The sequence below is a fragment of the Hordeum vulgare genome, chromosome 1H (genome assembly GCF_904849725.1).
Source record: "Hordeum vulgare subsp. vulgare chromosome 1H, MorexV3_pseudomolecules_assembly, whole genome shotgun sequence".
In the NCBI taxonomy this organism is placed as follows: Eukaryota; Viridiplantae; Streptophyta; class Magnoliopsida; order Poales; family Poaceae; genus Hordeum; species Hordeum vulgare.
The window spans coordinates 512,946,919-512,959,239 of NC_058518.1; the positions used below are offsets into that span (position 1 = coordinate 512,946,919).

The window sequence follows — 12,321 nt, forward strand, 5'->3', positions numbered from 1 at the left end:
TAACTTGTTTGTGCTGCAAACTACTCCCTTCGTCTCAAAATAAGCGACTCAAAAATGATTCAACTTTACACGAAGTTAGTGCAAAGTTGGATCATTTATTTTGGGACGGATGGAGTATAAGACAAATATAAGAGCCTCCTCTTATATTTGTTTACCGAAGGAGTAGCTCTTTCTTCAGCTGCCTCCTCCTGTCACTTTGTCAGGGTGGAACAGAAAAGCACAAGGATAGAACAACAATGAGGCAGTCCAATAGCAAATACTGATTCAAAAATACTACTACAAAGGAACGCGGATATACAAGACTAGTTTCCATTTACTTATTATCATAATCCAAAAGGGATATAGAGATAAAAATAACCTCTTACAATCATGCGGTCGGTCATCGGCTACATGAATCCCATACCAAGCACACGACGATCGATCCATATGAAGAAGAGATTGATCTGTGCATCAAGAAGCTATGGTTTTCTAGTGCATACGAACAGGTAGTGGCTAAAAATGACATCATGCATTCGAGAAATACTGACGAAATAGCTATAAGGAAGGGATAGTCTCTACTTCTACCAGTAGCAAGTACCAGTAGATATCTTGATACTGCTTACGCCCTAAGAGCATGTCTCACTGTAGACATATATGTTCATATAGAACAGCGAGAAAGAGAGTTCGACTTGGACGACAAGGCCACATTTCGATCAGATAAAATCATCCAGGAACCATGTTGGATCACCAGTAGTCGCCGCAGGAGCACTTGCCCTCCTTGAAATGGTGGAACCGCTTGTTGTCCCTCACGATGAGCTCCCGCCCGACGATCCTCGACATGATCTTGATGGCGTTGTGGCAGTCCCCGCAGATCCTGAGGTTCTTGATGATGCGCAGCGGGGTCCTGGCCGGGGTGCTGATCAGACCGTAGGCGATGGCCAGACGCTCGCTGTGGTACAGCAGCGCCTGCTCCTTGGCCTCTTGGTCGATGTCGTGGAGCACGTACCTCGTGTCCGGGACGTAGCGCTGCTCGTTCACCACCTTCTTCTCAATCTTTGGCGGCAGCCTGTACTCCCCCAGCTTGTTCCTCCCGTCGAGCATGTTGATCCCGAGCCGCCGCTTCGGAGGAGGGGTCGGGAGCTTCTTGGGGTTGGCCTTGGACGGGTCGAGCGAGACCAGCAGCTCCTCCACCCGGTCCTCGAGGTCAATGTCGCCGTTCATGCGCGCAAGGTTCAGGACCGACTCCCAGATCATGGCGTTGGGCTCAAACGGCAGCTTCTCGACGTACTCCACGGCCTCATCGAGGTGCCCCGACTTGCCCAGCACCTCGATGATCCCGACGTAGTGCTCCATGCCGGGCTCGATGCCATGGTCCCTCGACATGGCGTCGAAGTAGAGGAATGCCTCCTCGATGGCCTCCGAGTTGGCGCAGGCGTCGAGGACCAGCACGAAGGTGCGCGCGGTGGGCGCCATGCCGCACCGCTTCATCTCCTCGAAGAGCTGCAGCGCTGCGTCACCGAGCCCGTTGGCCGCGTAGCCCTCGATCATGAGGTGCCAGGAGGCCATGTCCCGGTCGGGCATATGGTCGAACGTCCTGCGTGCGTGGGTCATGTTGCCGCACCGGCCGTACATCTCGAGGAACCGGTTGTTGACCTGGAGGTCGGCCCGGAACGGCGAGCGGAGCAGGTAGTCGTGCACCTTGCGGAGCTCCTCCAGCAGCTTGGGCGTGGAGCAGGCGCCGGCGAGCTCGTAGAAGGACGCCGCGTCCGCGCGCGCCCCCTTCTCGAGCAGCTCCACCGCCTCCTTGGCCCGTCCCTCCCTGCACAGCGCGATCAGCTTCTCCGGCCCCGCCGCGGGCTCGGGCGGCGGCGGCGGCGGCCCCTGCTGCTGCCGCTGCGGGGACGGAGCGGGAGGCGGCGGCCCGTAGCCGTGGCGCGGCGGGGGAGGCCCCTGCCGCTGCTGCTGCTGCTGGTAGTCGCTCGTCGGCGGGGGAGGAGGAGGCGGCCCATAGCCGTGGCGCGGCGGGTAGTCGTTCCTCGGCTGCTGGTAGTAATCGTTCCGCGGCGGGGGAGGCGGGTGGCCCTGCGGCGACCACTGGGGAGGAGGGGGGCCCTGCGGCGACCACTGGGGAGGAGGGGGGCCGGGGGGAGGCGGGCCCCAGTGCTGCTCCGGCGGGTGCTGGTGGCCCTGGCTGGGGACGGCGGCGGAGGAGGAGGAGGAAGGGTTGTAGGCGTGGGAAGAGGAGATGGTGCGAGCGGGGGTGAGGAGGTGGAGGAGGGAGCGGGACCTGGAGGAGGCGAGCGCGACGGAGCGCATCGGGCCGGCGGCCCGGTGGATGGCGGCGGCGGCGGCGGCGGCCATGGCGGAGGCGAGAGGCGGAGAATGGGGATTCTGGTGGAGAGAAACTGTGCGGGGTTTATGCCAAACGGACGGATGAGATATTTCCGGGCTCGCGAATGGGCCGCGCGTTCGCGTCAGCCTCACTGGGCCTGTGCCCACGTCTCAGCCCGTGGCTGCAAGGCTTTACTCCTCCTATATACCCCTCAAAAACAAAGAAAAGCTTTACCCCTCCCACATTTTTTTTTTGTTACGGGCCACTCTATGGCTGAATGATTAGGGGTGTGTTTGGTTGCAGGGACATGTTAGGGTGGTTGAGGGCATCCCCAACCACCTGGTTAGGGATAGACATTTTTTCTCGTTGAAAGGATGGTGTTATCCCATGTGTTTGTTTGGTTTGAGTGATATAAATGAAGGATAAGGGTGCGACCTCGGCAGCGCGAAGGAAGGAGACGACCGGCTGGTGACACAGGAAGGGGAGGAGCCGCGGCATGAAGGAAAGATAGGAGAGATCGACGACGCGGAGGTAGAAGAGGAGCGGTCGACGCGCGACATGGAGGAAGGAGAGGAGCGGCCGGCGACGCGGAGGTAGGAGAGAAGCGGCCGACGGCGCGGACGAAGGAGGGGAGAGGTCGACGGCGCGGATATAGGAAAGAAGCGGCCGGCGATGCGGAGGGCGGAGAGGAGCGGCCGGCGACACGGAAGAAGAGGAACGGCCGACGACATACATGGCGGGGAGGAGAGGTCGGCGACGCGGAGGAAGGAGAGGGGCGGTCGGCGAGCGAACACAGCGCGCGGGGTGGATGTCGCGACCCCCCCCCCCCCCCTCCCGTTTTGGGCGGTTGACCCCATCCCTGTTTTGAGGGAATATTCTTGACATCTGGTTGCCCGTGTCCTCCTTCACCTCGGGTCCAAATAGGTGGCATCCCTCGCATAGAAGGGATATCCCTGTCCCTGGGAGGATATCCCTGCAACCAAACGCACCCTAGCAGCACAGCGGTATCCCCAAACCAGATGTTTGTTCGGTGAGGAAGACGTTCCCATCAATTGTGAGGTGTATATGTTGACTTTGTAAAATCAAGATACTATGTCGGTTCAGTCTCTCGAAGGTGCTCATATGGGTAGGACGTGCGTGCGTTTATAGGGATGAGTGTAATCCTCGTATATGTGAGCGGCTTTGATTGTATTGTGCTAACCAAATATATTTTATGTTGCTAAAAAAATATTGTTTTCCCTTTTTTGTCTAAAAAAATCATTTTCCTTTTATGTGCATAACTCCACCTGATCTTTTTTTTGGCATAACTCAATTTCAGGTCATTAAAAATTGCATGAACACCATACTAAGTACTAATAGTATTTAAAAAGTGTATAATTTTATATGCAGAAGTCAACAAAAAAACTTTATCTTCAACAAAGTCAAAAATACTGTCATTAATATTACTAAAAAGAGAAATTATATTTGATGATGAATTAACGGTACAAACCTTGTATTGTAGATGTTGGTGTTATTTTCTACGAATTTGGAAACCTTAATACAAAAAAAAACTGTTTAGGTTTTAATATATATTTTTGAAAAACAATACACATACACATGGATATATATTACTTGCCTGCAAAGTTTCATGGCATTTATATACGAGCTATGCAAAAATCTTAACGAAAACCATGCATTTCTGGCAGATATATTATTCACTATAAGTACATGATCCTTTTTACAATGCATATCGAAACATATTTCATGATGAAATTTTACATACATCTACAAGTCCTTATGTGTACCCTTTGTTCCTAAATATAAGACATTTTGCCAGTTCAATTTAAACTGTCAAAACATCTTATATTTAGAAACGGAGATGGTATTTATTTTCAAAAATAAAACTAAACTTAAAAGGTTGTTTTTGAATTTTGGAAATTTCATGCTCGATGGAGTCCAAGAGCCAAGAAAACCACTCTCGAATATATCAAGCACAGTGAAATTAACCAAAGGACATTTAATAATACAATCTTAATACCCTAAAAGAATCTTAATACGCTTATTTATTGTTCAAAGAGATATCCTAGACAAAGAAAACAGAAAAGAAAGGAGGAAACAATCTGTACAGGGTGCCCAAAGGAAGCTACAGCAAAGGTCTCAGTCCCAGTCTCAGGGGATGATGATCAATCAGCACTACTATTTCTCTACCGCCTACAATATAAAATGAACCGCAATGCAATGTCCTACAGGAAATGCTCATCATGCTATCTCTACTACACTCGGCCGGAGCCGAGTTCTTGGGGACGCCCTTGTTCGTCGACGCCGATCTTTAGGGCTGGAACCTCGCCGAGGGCCCTGAGTCACCGCTCACCTCGAACTCGCTCGAGCTCGCTTTGGACTCTGCGTCCGCATTGCCACCGGCGTGGCCGCCCCTCCGGCTCCTCCGGTCCTTCAATACAAGATCAGAACAAAATATTCAGGTATACGGTCTGGAAATGGCATTGTAAGAGGAGCGGTGGGTAAAGTGGTACAACCTCCCGCGACGGGACATCCTCTGCCTCGAGCATCCGGACGACGTGACCCATCGTGGGTCTCTTCTCGGAGTCCGGGTCAACGCACCGCAGCGCCACTAGGAGGGCGCGCTTGAGAGCGCGGATGGTTGGCTTCACCTCCATGTCACGGTCCACCACCTCGTCGGCTCTCTTCGTGCCAACCATCATTTTGAGCCACTCCACCAGATGCACCTGCAGGGCATCCATGTCATAGTTTGATTAACTAACATGCATTTCTAGCAGCCAACAGGCTAACAAACTAACTGCACAATAGGAGATAATTAAAATTGCAAAGGTAACAGAAGGGCTACTAGGTTTAAATGATATTTTGCTGTTGAAACAAAATGGACACTAGCATGTACTCCTGAGCATGCATGATGCACTTTGAGAAGTAGAATATATATTCACCTCATTAGCTGGCCGACCATAGTCGACAGGATCCCTCCCGGTCACTGCTTCCAGGAGCAGCACGCCAAAACTGTACACGTCACTCTTCTCATTTAACAGACCTGTGTTGGCATACTCGGGGGCCACATACCTGAAATGATGGCAGCATAAAAGTTCAGTGCTCCTACAAAGCTAACTGCTTTCATACATGAAGAACAAAATCAAACATTTCCACGACTTAAGTCAGGTACTGTGAATTAAAAAACAAGAGTGGCATACCCGAAAGTTCCCATAACTCGAGTTGTGATATGGCTCTTCCCTGCACCCAACATCTTGGCCAATCCAAAATCAGAAAGCTTCCCATTGAAATCCTCATCAATTAGGATATTGCTTGATTTGATATCACGGTGCACAACTTTCGGCTCTATGGCTTCATGTAGATAAGCAAGCCTGCATATCATTCAGCTTGATAAAATGTCTTACCCAACAAAAATTGTGCACAATAAAACATGCAAGGAGATGAATGTGTCGATTCTTACGCCTTAGCAATTCCAAGAACGATTTTCATTCGAGCTTCCCAAGTAAGAACACCGTGTTGTCGCATGGCGCCGTGAATCCACTGTTCTAAGTTTCCATTATTCACATACTCATACACAAGCATCCTTCAATAAAAAACAAGTTAAACTAAGGGATGGGAGATGAAATAAATCATAAACCATAAACCATACGATGGGAGCAGACAGATTTGCACAATGTACATTCATTATACAAAATTAAACACACACGACACAGCACTGAATGTTGATCAAGAAAGCATAAACCAATACTATTGTCATAGAAGCCTCAAACTCCCTATGTACTACAGAATTTCTTATATGTACTGAAAGAGGAAACTAAAAGAGAAAATGACGCTGGTATGTTCAATTTATCATGAAGTGGAAAAAAATACTGTTGTTGGTTACAAGAAATCAATAATCAGAACCCTGCGAGAATGCAAACTATAAGAAGGTGTAGCAGTTTTATCTGTTTTTTACGCAGATACAGCAGAAAAAAATGATGGATGCCTAAGAGGAACTACCAAATTAACTAAAAAAAACTTACCCATAATCCCATATCCAAGTTGAAGATTCAACCCTGGGTGATGGGGGGTTTCACCGGCACCTCCCACCGACTTAGCTAATCTCAGTTCCTAGATATGTTTGTGAAATAATTTTCGAATACCATTGGGTTGTCTGATCCTAGATATGTTCCTAGATAGGTTGGCTGATCAAATCATGAAGCCTGCTTGAGGAAGACATCACTGACCTTTAGGGGACCTTTTCATTTGCTAATTACATGATCTAAGCACCTCCGTTACACAAGCAACCAATCTATATTGATGGCTAATTAAGCAGCATTCGCTAATGACAAGCCCTATTGCTTGATTATCTATAGAGCTGTGATAGCTTACGTAAATAGTGGCAAACTGAGTTGTGGTTAAGGTCCCATTTGGTACCACAGTTTGCCCACCTAGTAGTTTATCGAGGAAATGTTTGATTCCATGAGACGTGTCCATGCCTATCAGGACCGGTCCATACATATTTGGGGCCCAAGGGCGAGAAAATAAAATGGGGCCCTTGTGAATATTTTTTTTAGAATATATTGTATTTCGAGAGCAATTTAATATATAGCATAGATTGATGGTCTTTGAACTAAAACCACATCATGTCTTGTTGTTTTTCCTAATACTTCTGAAAGAAAAGTCATCAATACCACATGAGTATTTATTTATTTTCTCTTATTTTTCTGGATCTAAAAAAGAAATATCGCAAAACATATGTTGTGCTGCTACCTGACGGGGCCCCTATCTCTCAGGGGCCCAGGGCGGGCGCCCCGTTGCCCCGGCCTATGGGCCGGCCCTGATGCCTATATGCCACAGTAGATGTGCTTGGCCATGAAGCTGTTACTACTATTAATTAATCTCTAATAAAGTATCTTTCTTATTCTGGCCACATTTGCCACAGGTGTGACTACAGTCCTCCAATCATGCCACCATTGACCTTTAATATGTTAGTTATGCTTGGACAATTTAAATACTTCTAAAATTATGACAGGGCCTTGTTTTATCAGACTTCTGTTCAGGCATAGTTCAGCAGTCACCACATTTCCAAACGTTGAACGATGCTAACTTGAAAAGGTTCCGCAACATACACTCTGACTCTGTTAAGAGGGACAGCCTTGAGGTTCCATTATGGTGTTTATAAGCAGGACAGAAGAGAGAAATGTAGCAGCCAACATATCAGAGGGAACAATGAGGCAGGAAGTAGTTTTCTACTTCTCTTTTGTGCTTTTAGCCCAAAACTCATTATGGTCCAGATAATAAAGATGTTTAACGGGGAATAGTTTGACTTGAACGATTATTGAATAGGGTTGTTGCTTGTCAACTCTACTTAGCAAACTATATAATATGTTAAAAGGTAACAACCTAAGTCATAACGTCCATAAATGAACCGCTGAACCAAAAAAACAACAAAGAAATTGAGAGAATGCCGTAGAGAGAGTTTGGCTGCAAGCCAATTTCTTAGAAAACATGTCTGTACAAGGATCGGTTTATAAATATGTAAGATAAATGTACTGTGGCACATGCATTCTTATGAAGTTGAACCAGACTATAAATGTTTGAAAGTTTCTCGAAGAAAGAAACATTTGAAAGGATAGAAACCTCAAATTTTCTGGTGAATGATTAATCACTAATTGACTCTAGATATAAATCAGTAGCCACCCGATGTAAATAAATACTGTATTATAGTACAAACAAACTGGCCATCCAATGTAAATAAATACTATAGCACAAACAGAACTAAACATCCAATGGTGGAGGAGAATGAAAATAGCTAACCTGTGGATTCCTTCGACGCAATATCCTAGCAGACGGACAAGATTTTTATGCCTGACATGGCCAATGGCCTCAACTTCAACCCTGAACTCCTTTTCTGCCTGGCCCCTGCAGTGCCATATCAAGCACACAATCAATAAGATGACATCACACAGAGGACAGCATACAATTATAAGTTTTGTAAAGAAAGTGTTGTCCTTCGAAGACAATTATAGTCCAAAGTTGCTTACATGTTATTCAGTAGTTTTTTTATCGCTACATCAGTCCCATTTATGAGTCGACCACGGTAAACCACCCCATATCCACCCTCTCCAATGATGTTCTCCTTAGAAAACCGATTCGTCGAATGCTCCAAATCCCTCAGAGTGAACCAATGGCCCCAACCCAAGTGCGAAAATTCCGGGAGACCAACAAGAGGAGATGCGGAGACGGTCGCATACTGAGGATATTGCCTCCTAGCGTTGCCTGAACTGCCTTCATCGCCAGAATAAGCACTACCAGCCCTATCGCATTGGTAGGCCGAGCTGCACTGGCTCAAATTATCGGCATCACTCGACTTTGTCCTGACCAAGTGTCCCAGCATTTTCCCAGAATCTTTGTCATGAGGCTTCTCCTGCACCGTCAACGTGTGGCTTTCTTGCACTTGATAGTTCTCAACAACAGCATGCTGGCGCACTTCATCCACTGCAATCTCCTTAGATACATCGGGGATTTGAGATACTGGGATCTTATCAACAGACTTCTTCGGCTTCCTCCGGTATATGGACCAGAAGCACATGAAACCTAGTATACAGAAGATTACCACCCAGATGCTGATGCCAATCACTATCCACAGCCTCAGGCCAAAGGGTGGCGTCTTGGATGACAGCTCTGCACGTAGGCTTTCGGCTGTCGGCATCTCTAGATTTGAGCAGCCTGCACACCAGGATTAGTAATGTAGTGTTAGCTTAGCATCCACTCAACCGGATGTGACATAATAACCAAGGTGGCAAATCATTGAACGCGGCAAGGAAGACAAACTGAGGTCAATATGAGAACATTGCATACACTTCATTAAACACAGCAGGGAAGATAAGCTGAGATTAACATGAGGACATTGCATACACTTCATTGAACACAGCAAAACATGACAAAACTGGATTAATATGAGGACATTGCATACACTTCACTGAACACAGCAAACAAGACAAAACTGGATTAATATGAGGACATGGCAACACACTTCAATGAACATAGTAAGAAAGACAAAAAGAGATTAATATCATAACATGGCAACACGCTTCATTGAACAGAACAAGGAAAATAAGCTGAGATTAATACCAGAACATGGCAACACACTTCACTGAACAGAGCAAGGAAAACGAGCTGGGATTAATACCAGAACGTGCCATAAACTTCAGGGGACACACACAGCAGTGAAGACAAACTGAGATTAATACTATCAGAACATGGCATACTAGATACTGCTTGCATTGGCAATGGGATGAAAAGGCGCATTGCATTGATAACATACTAGATTAGTACACTACATATCTGGATGAGGACAACATAAATACAGCAATAATAAGATCAAAAGGCAGTTCATTATTCACCACAAGTAGTACTATCAAAAGGGGAGGGGGAAATGAGAAGAAAGAACATGAGGCGCGATTTCCATGTGAAGCGAATTAATTGGAGGAGCATGCTCGGCAAGCGAATTAATTCCAGGAGTTCCCCGACGACTACCTGCCCCCCTCCCAAGATGAACACCAACACATACAGCACCAATCAACACATTTGGTGCTAATTTGCTGACTCCTGGAAGCTCGTGGCCGCAGCCGGATCAAGAAGCTGGGGATTGGGAGAAAAACGGGGCTAGAACCGGCAAGGACGAAACGAATCGCGCGTATCCCCGTCAAATCAAAGCTTTCCCCTTGGGCCTCCGTTGCAAAAGAAAAGATTCGGCGCTTTCTTGCTCGCTACCCGGGGAAAGAATCCAGTCGAATCGGGCCAGGCCAATCTCAGAAGCCCTTGCAGACGCATTGGATCAAAGGTACTACTCTACTTACTAGGATCCAGTAACCAAGAACCCGCGAGCCACCATGGACGGCTACGGCGGAGCAGCTTCCGAGCAGACAATGGGAACGGGCCAGATGGGGGAGAGCGAGGAGGAGGAGACGGGTAGATCACCTGTGGAGCGACAAACCCCTGGCGGCCGCCTCCCGCTTGCTCCTCTAGGGTTCTTGGAGCGGCAGGAGCAGCGGTGCCAACCACCCCCGCTGTCGCTATCCGCGTCGCCTCACGCACTCACTGCCGCGCGCCGCCGGCTGGAGCTGCTGCGGCACCTCCGGCGACTAGCTCAGCGTCGGCGTGGAGGGGGAGGCGGCTCCGGCGCATCAATGTCGGACGGATTGGGAGGGAGCAGGGGAGCAAGCGGCATTAAAGTTTGGGTCTTTCACTCGAGTGAGGGCGCAGAAGCGGAAGGAAACAGCTGTAAAAAGAATGGAAATCCGCCGTTTCCTCGCTTTGCTACGTGCACCCCGTGATGGCTTCTCTGGCTTTGGGGTGTGATGATTAGTGGACGGTTGATGGTTAGCGTGTGCTCCTAGCTTAATGATGATGCCAAAATGTTGTTAATTAATCAATGGTTCTTGCTCTGAGGATGCGGCCAAGTGTCCAATTGACCGGATTATACAACTAACCCAAGTACTTACCAAGAGAAAAACAATAGCTGGATAGATGGTACTGCCTTCTTCTTATTTAGAAATATATATGCCATGCGCGGGTACGGGCACCCGCGTATGGTGAGGTTGGAATAGGGTTTATGGAAAGACCAATGAAATCATCATGGGTGCATCGCTACCGCCGTGACACACTTTGCGTTTATTTAGAGCTTCATGATCGTACTCACAATGACCATAGCAAGGCGGGGGTCATTGAAATTGAAGTTTGACGAACACTCTGTGTTTTTTTCTTCCTCGAGAATGAGTAGCGGCTCAATAGAAGGACATTTTGGGTCGATGTATATGTTTCTCTTTTGTCATGGGCAATGACACACAGACTACAACCGTGAGTCTTGTTTGTGACTCTAAACATTCAATTACGATTCATGTAGTTCTTTTTTCTTGCGAACGCTTAATTTTCACATCGTCTATAAGAAGAAGATAAGAGGGCAATCTACAACGGGTTCATCGGAACCCCATATAGCCCCCACGTACAAGAAGGTTGGCACAATTACAAAACAACACAAGACCTACACTTATTGGACGGTACTGGTCAAGGCATTCAACACACGAGCATTTGCCCTCCTTCCCGACCAACTAGACAACAAGAATGATCCGGGAATTGAATCCCTTTCGTGCCTCCTTTGGCACTAAGCGCCTGGACGAGGTTCGTCAAGCACCGATAGAGCCACCATTTGTCGGAACTAAAGTGTGGGGCAGCCTACACCGGGAGATAACTTCAACCCACACCACTCGCGAGAAGGGGCACTCGACAAATAGATGGTCGGCGGTCTCTGACACCTGATCACATAAGCGACAAAGCCTCAAGATCACTGTCTAGTGCACGTCAGTGCCTCATATCCACCATGCAGAGGTGACTCGTACAAGGAAAACCAAAATTGCATTCAACATCGAGAGGGAGCCACATCTTGGACCTTTTGGATCACCCCGTCGCTAGGAAAAGAGCTCGAGCTCTTTTTTTTCGTGAAGGGGGAAAGACCCCGGCATGTGCATCATCATGGTGTGGACATCTCGAGCTCATGGAAGAAAGCATGATACGCTGACGGCGTGGAGTACTCCCTAGATGTCGTCCACTTCCAGATGAGTCTCTTGGAGCTCTCGTTTGTCAAGATCACGCCTTGCACCACCATGTGGCGTATGGCTAGGAACTGTTGGATGATGACCGACACGGTTGGTGTGTCGACGACCGATGTTGATTCATTCTTTTTCTCCCGGGAAACCTTGCCCGCCAACTTGTAAATATTGCGTGTAGCGGTGTAGGTCAATTTTAATAGGGAACAACATACAAATGTATGTAGATATATTTTACACTATAAATTTACTTAATTTCTTTTCTATGTAGTCTTCTATTGAAATATATATATATATATATATATATATATATATATATATATATGTAGAAACGGATGGAGCGTGTGGGGAAGAAAGTTGAAAGGAAGTAGTCGTGTTTGTTAGTAGAATGATACATAGCGAGTGGTTGGTTGGGTGGTGACA

At 47.5% G+C, this 12,321-nt stretch overlaps 1 protein-coding gene across 1 annotated transcript; it reads right to left on the reverse strand.

Annotated features, from left to right (window-relative positions):
* Window positions 1–295: 295 nt before the first annotated feature.
* LOC123452542 (probable receptor-like protein kinase At2g42960) lies at window positions 296–10,613 on the reverse strand. The gene is made up of 9 exons (XM_045129205.1): window positions 10,274–10,613; window positions 8,335–9,019; window positions 8,108–8,212; window positions 5,769–5,891; window positions 5,509–5,679; window positions 5,251–5,380; window positions 4,825–5,034; window positions 4,662–4,739; window positions 296–1,872 (listed from the first exon to the last, which is right to left on the reverse strand). The coding sequence occupies exons 2-9, from the start codon at window positions 9,000–9,002 to the stop codon at window positions 724–726; spliced, it is 2,634 nt and encodes an 877-aa protein (XP_044985140.1). The 5' UTR covers window positions 9,003–9,019; window positions 10,274–10,613; the 3' UTR covers window positions 296–723.
* Between the last annotated feature and the right edge of the window lie 1,708 nt (window positions 10,614–12,321).

Bases quoted from the DNA above. Each gene is read 5' to 3' on its own strand.
- LOC123452542 (XM_045129205.1), bottom strand. From the start codon at position 9,002: ATGCCGACAGCCGAAAGCCTACGTGCAGAGCTGTCATCCAAGACGCCA. The intron at 5,381-5,508 runs GTATGCCACTCT...CCATCATTTCAG, and splicing joins CGAGTTATGGGAACTTTCGG to GTATGTGGCCCCCGAGTATG. The intron at 1,873-4,661 runs GTGAGCGGTGAC...CCGTCCCCGCAG, and splicing joins CGAGCTCGAGCGAGTTCGAG to CGGCAGCAGCAGGGGCCGCC.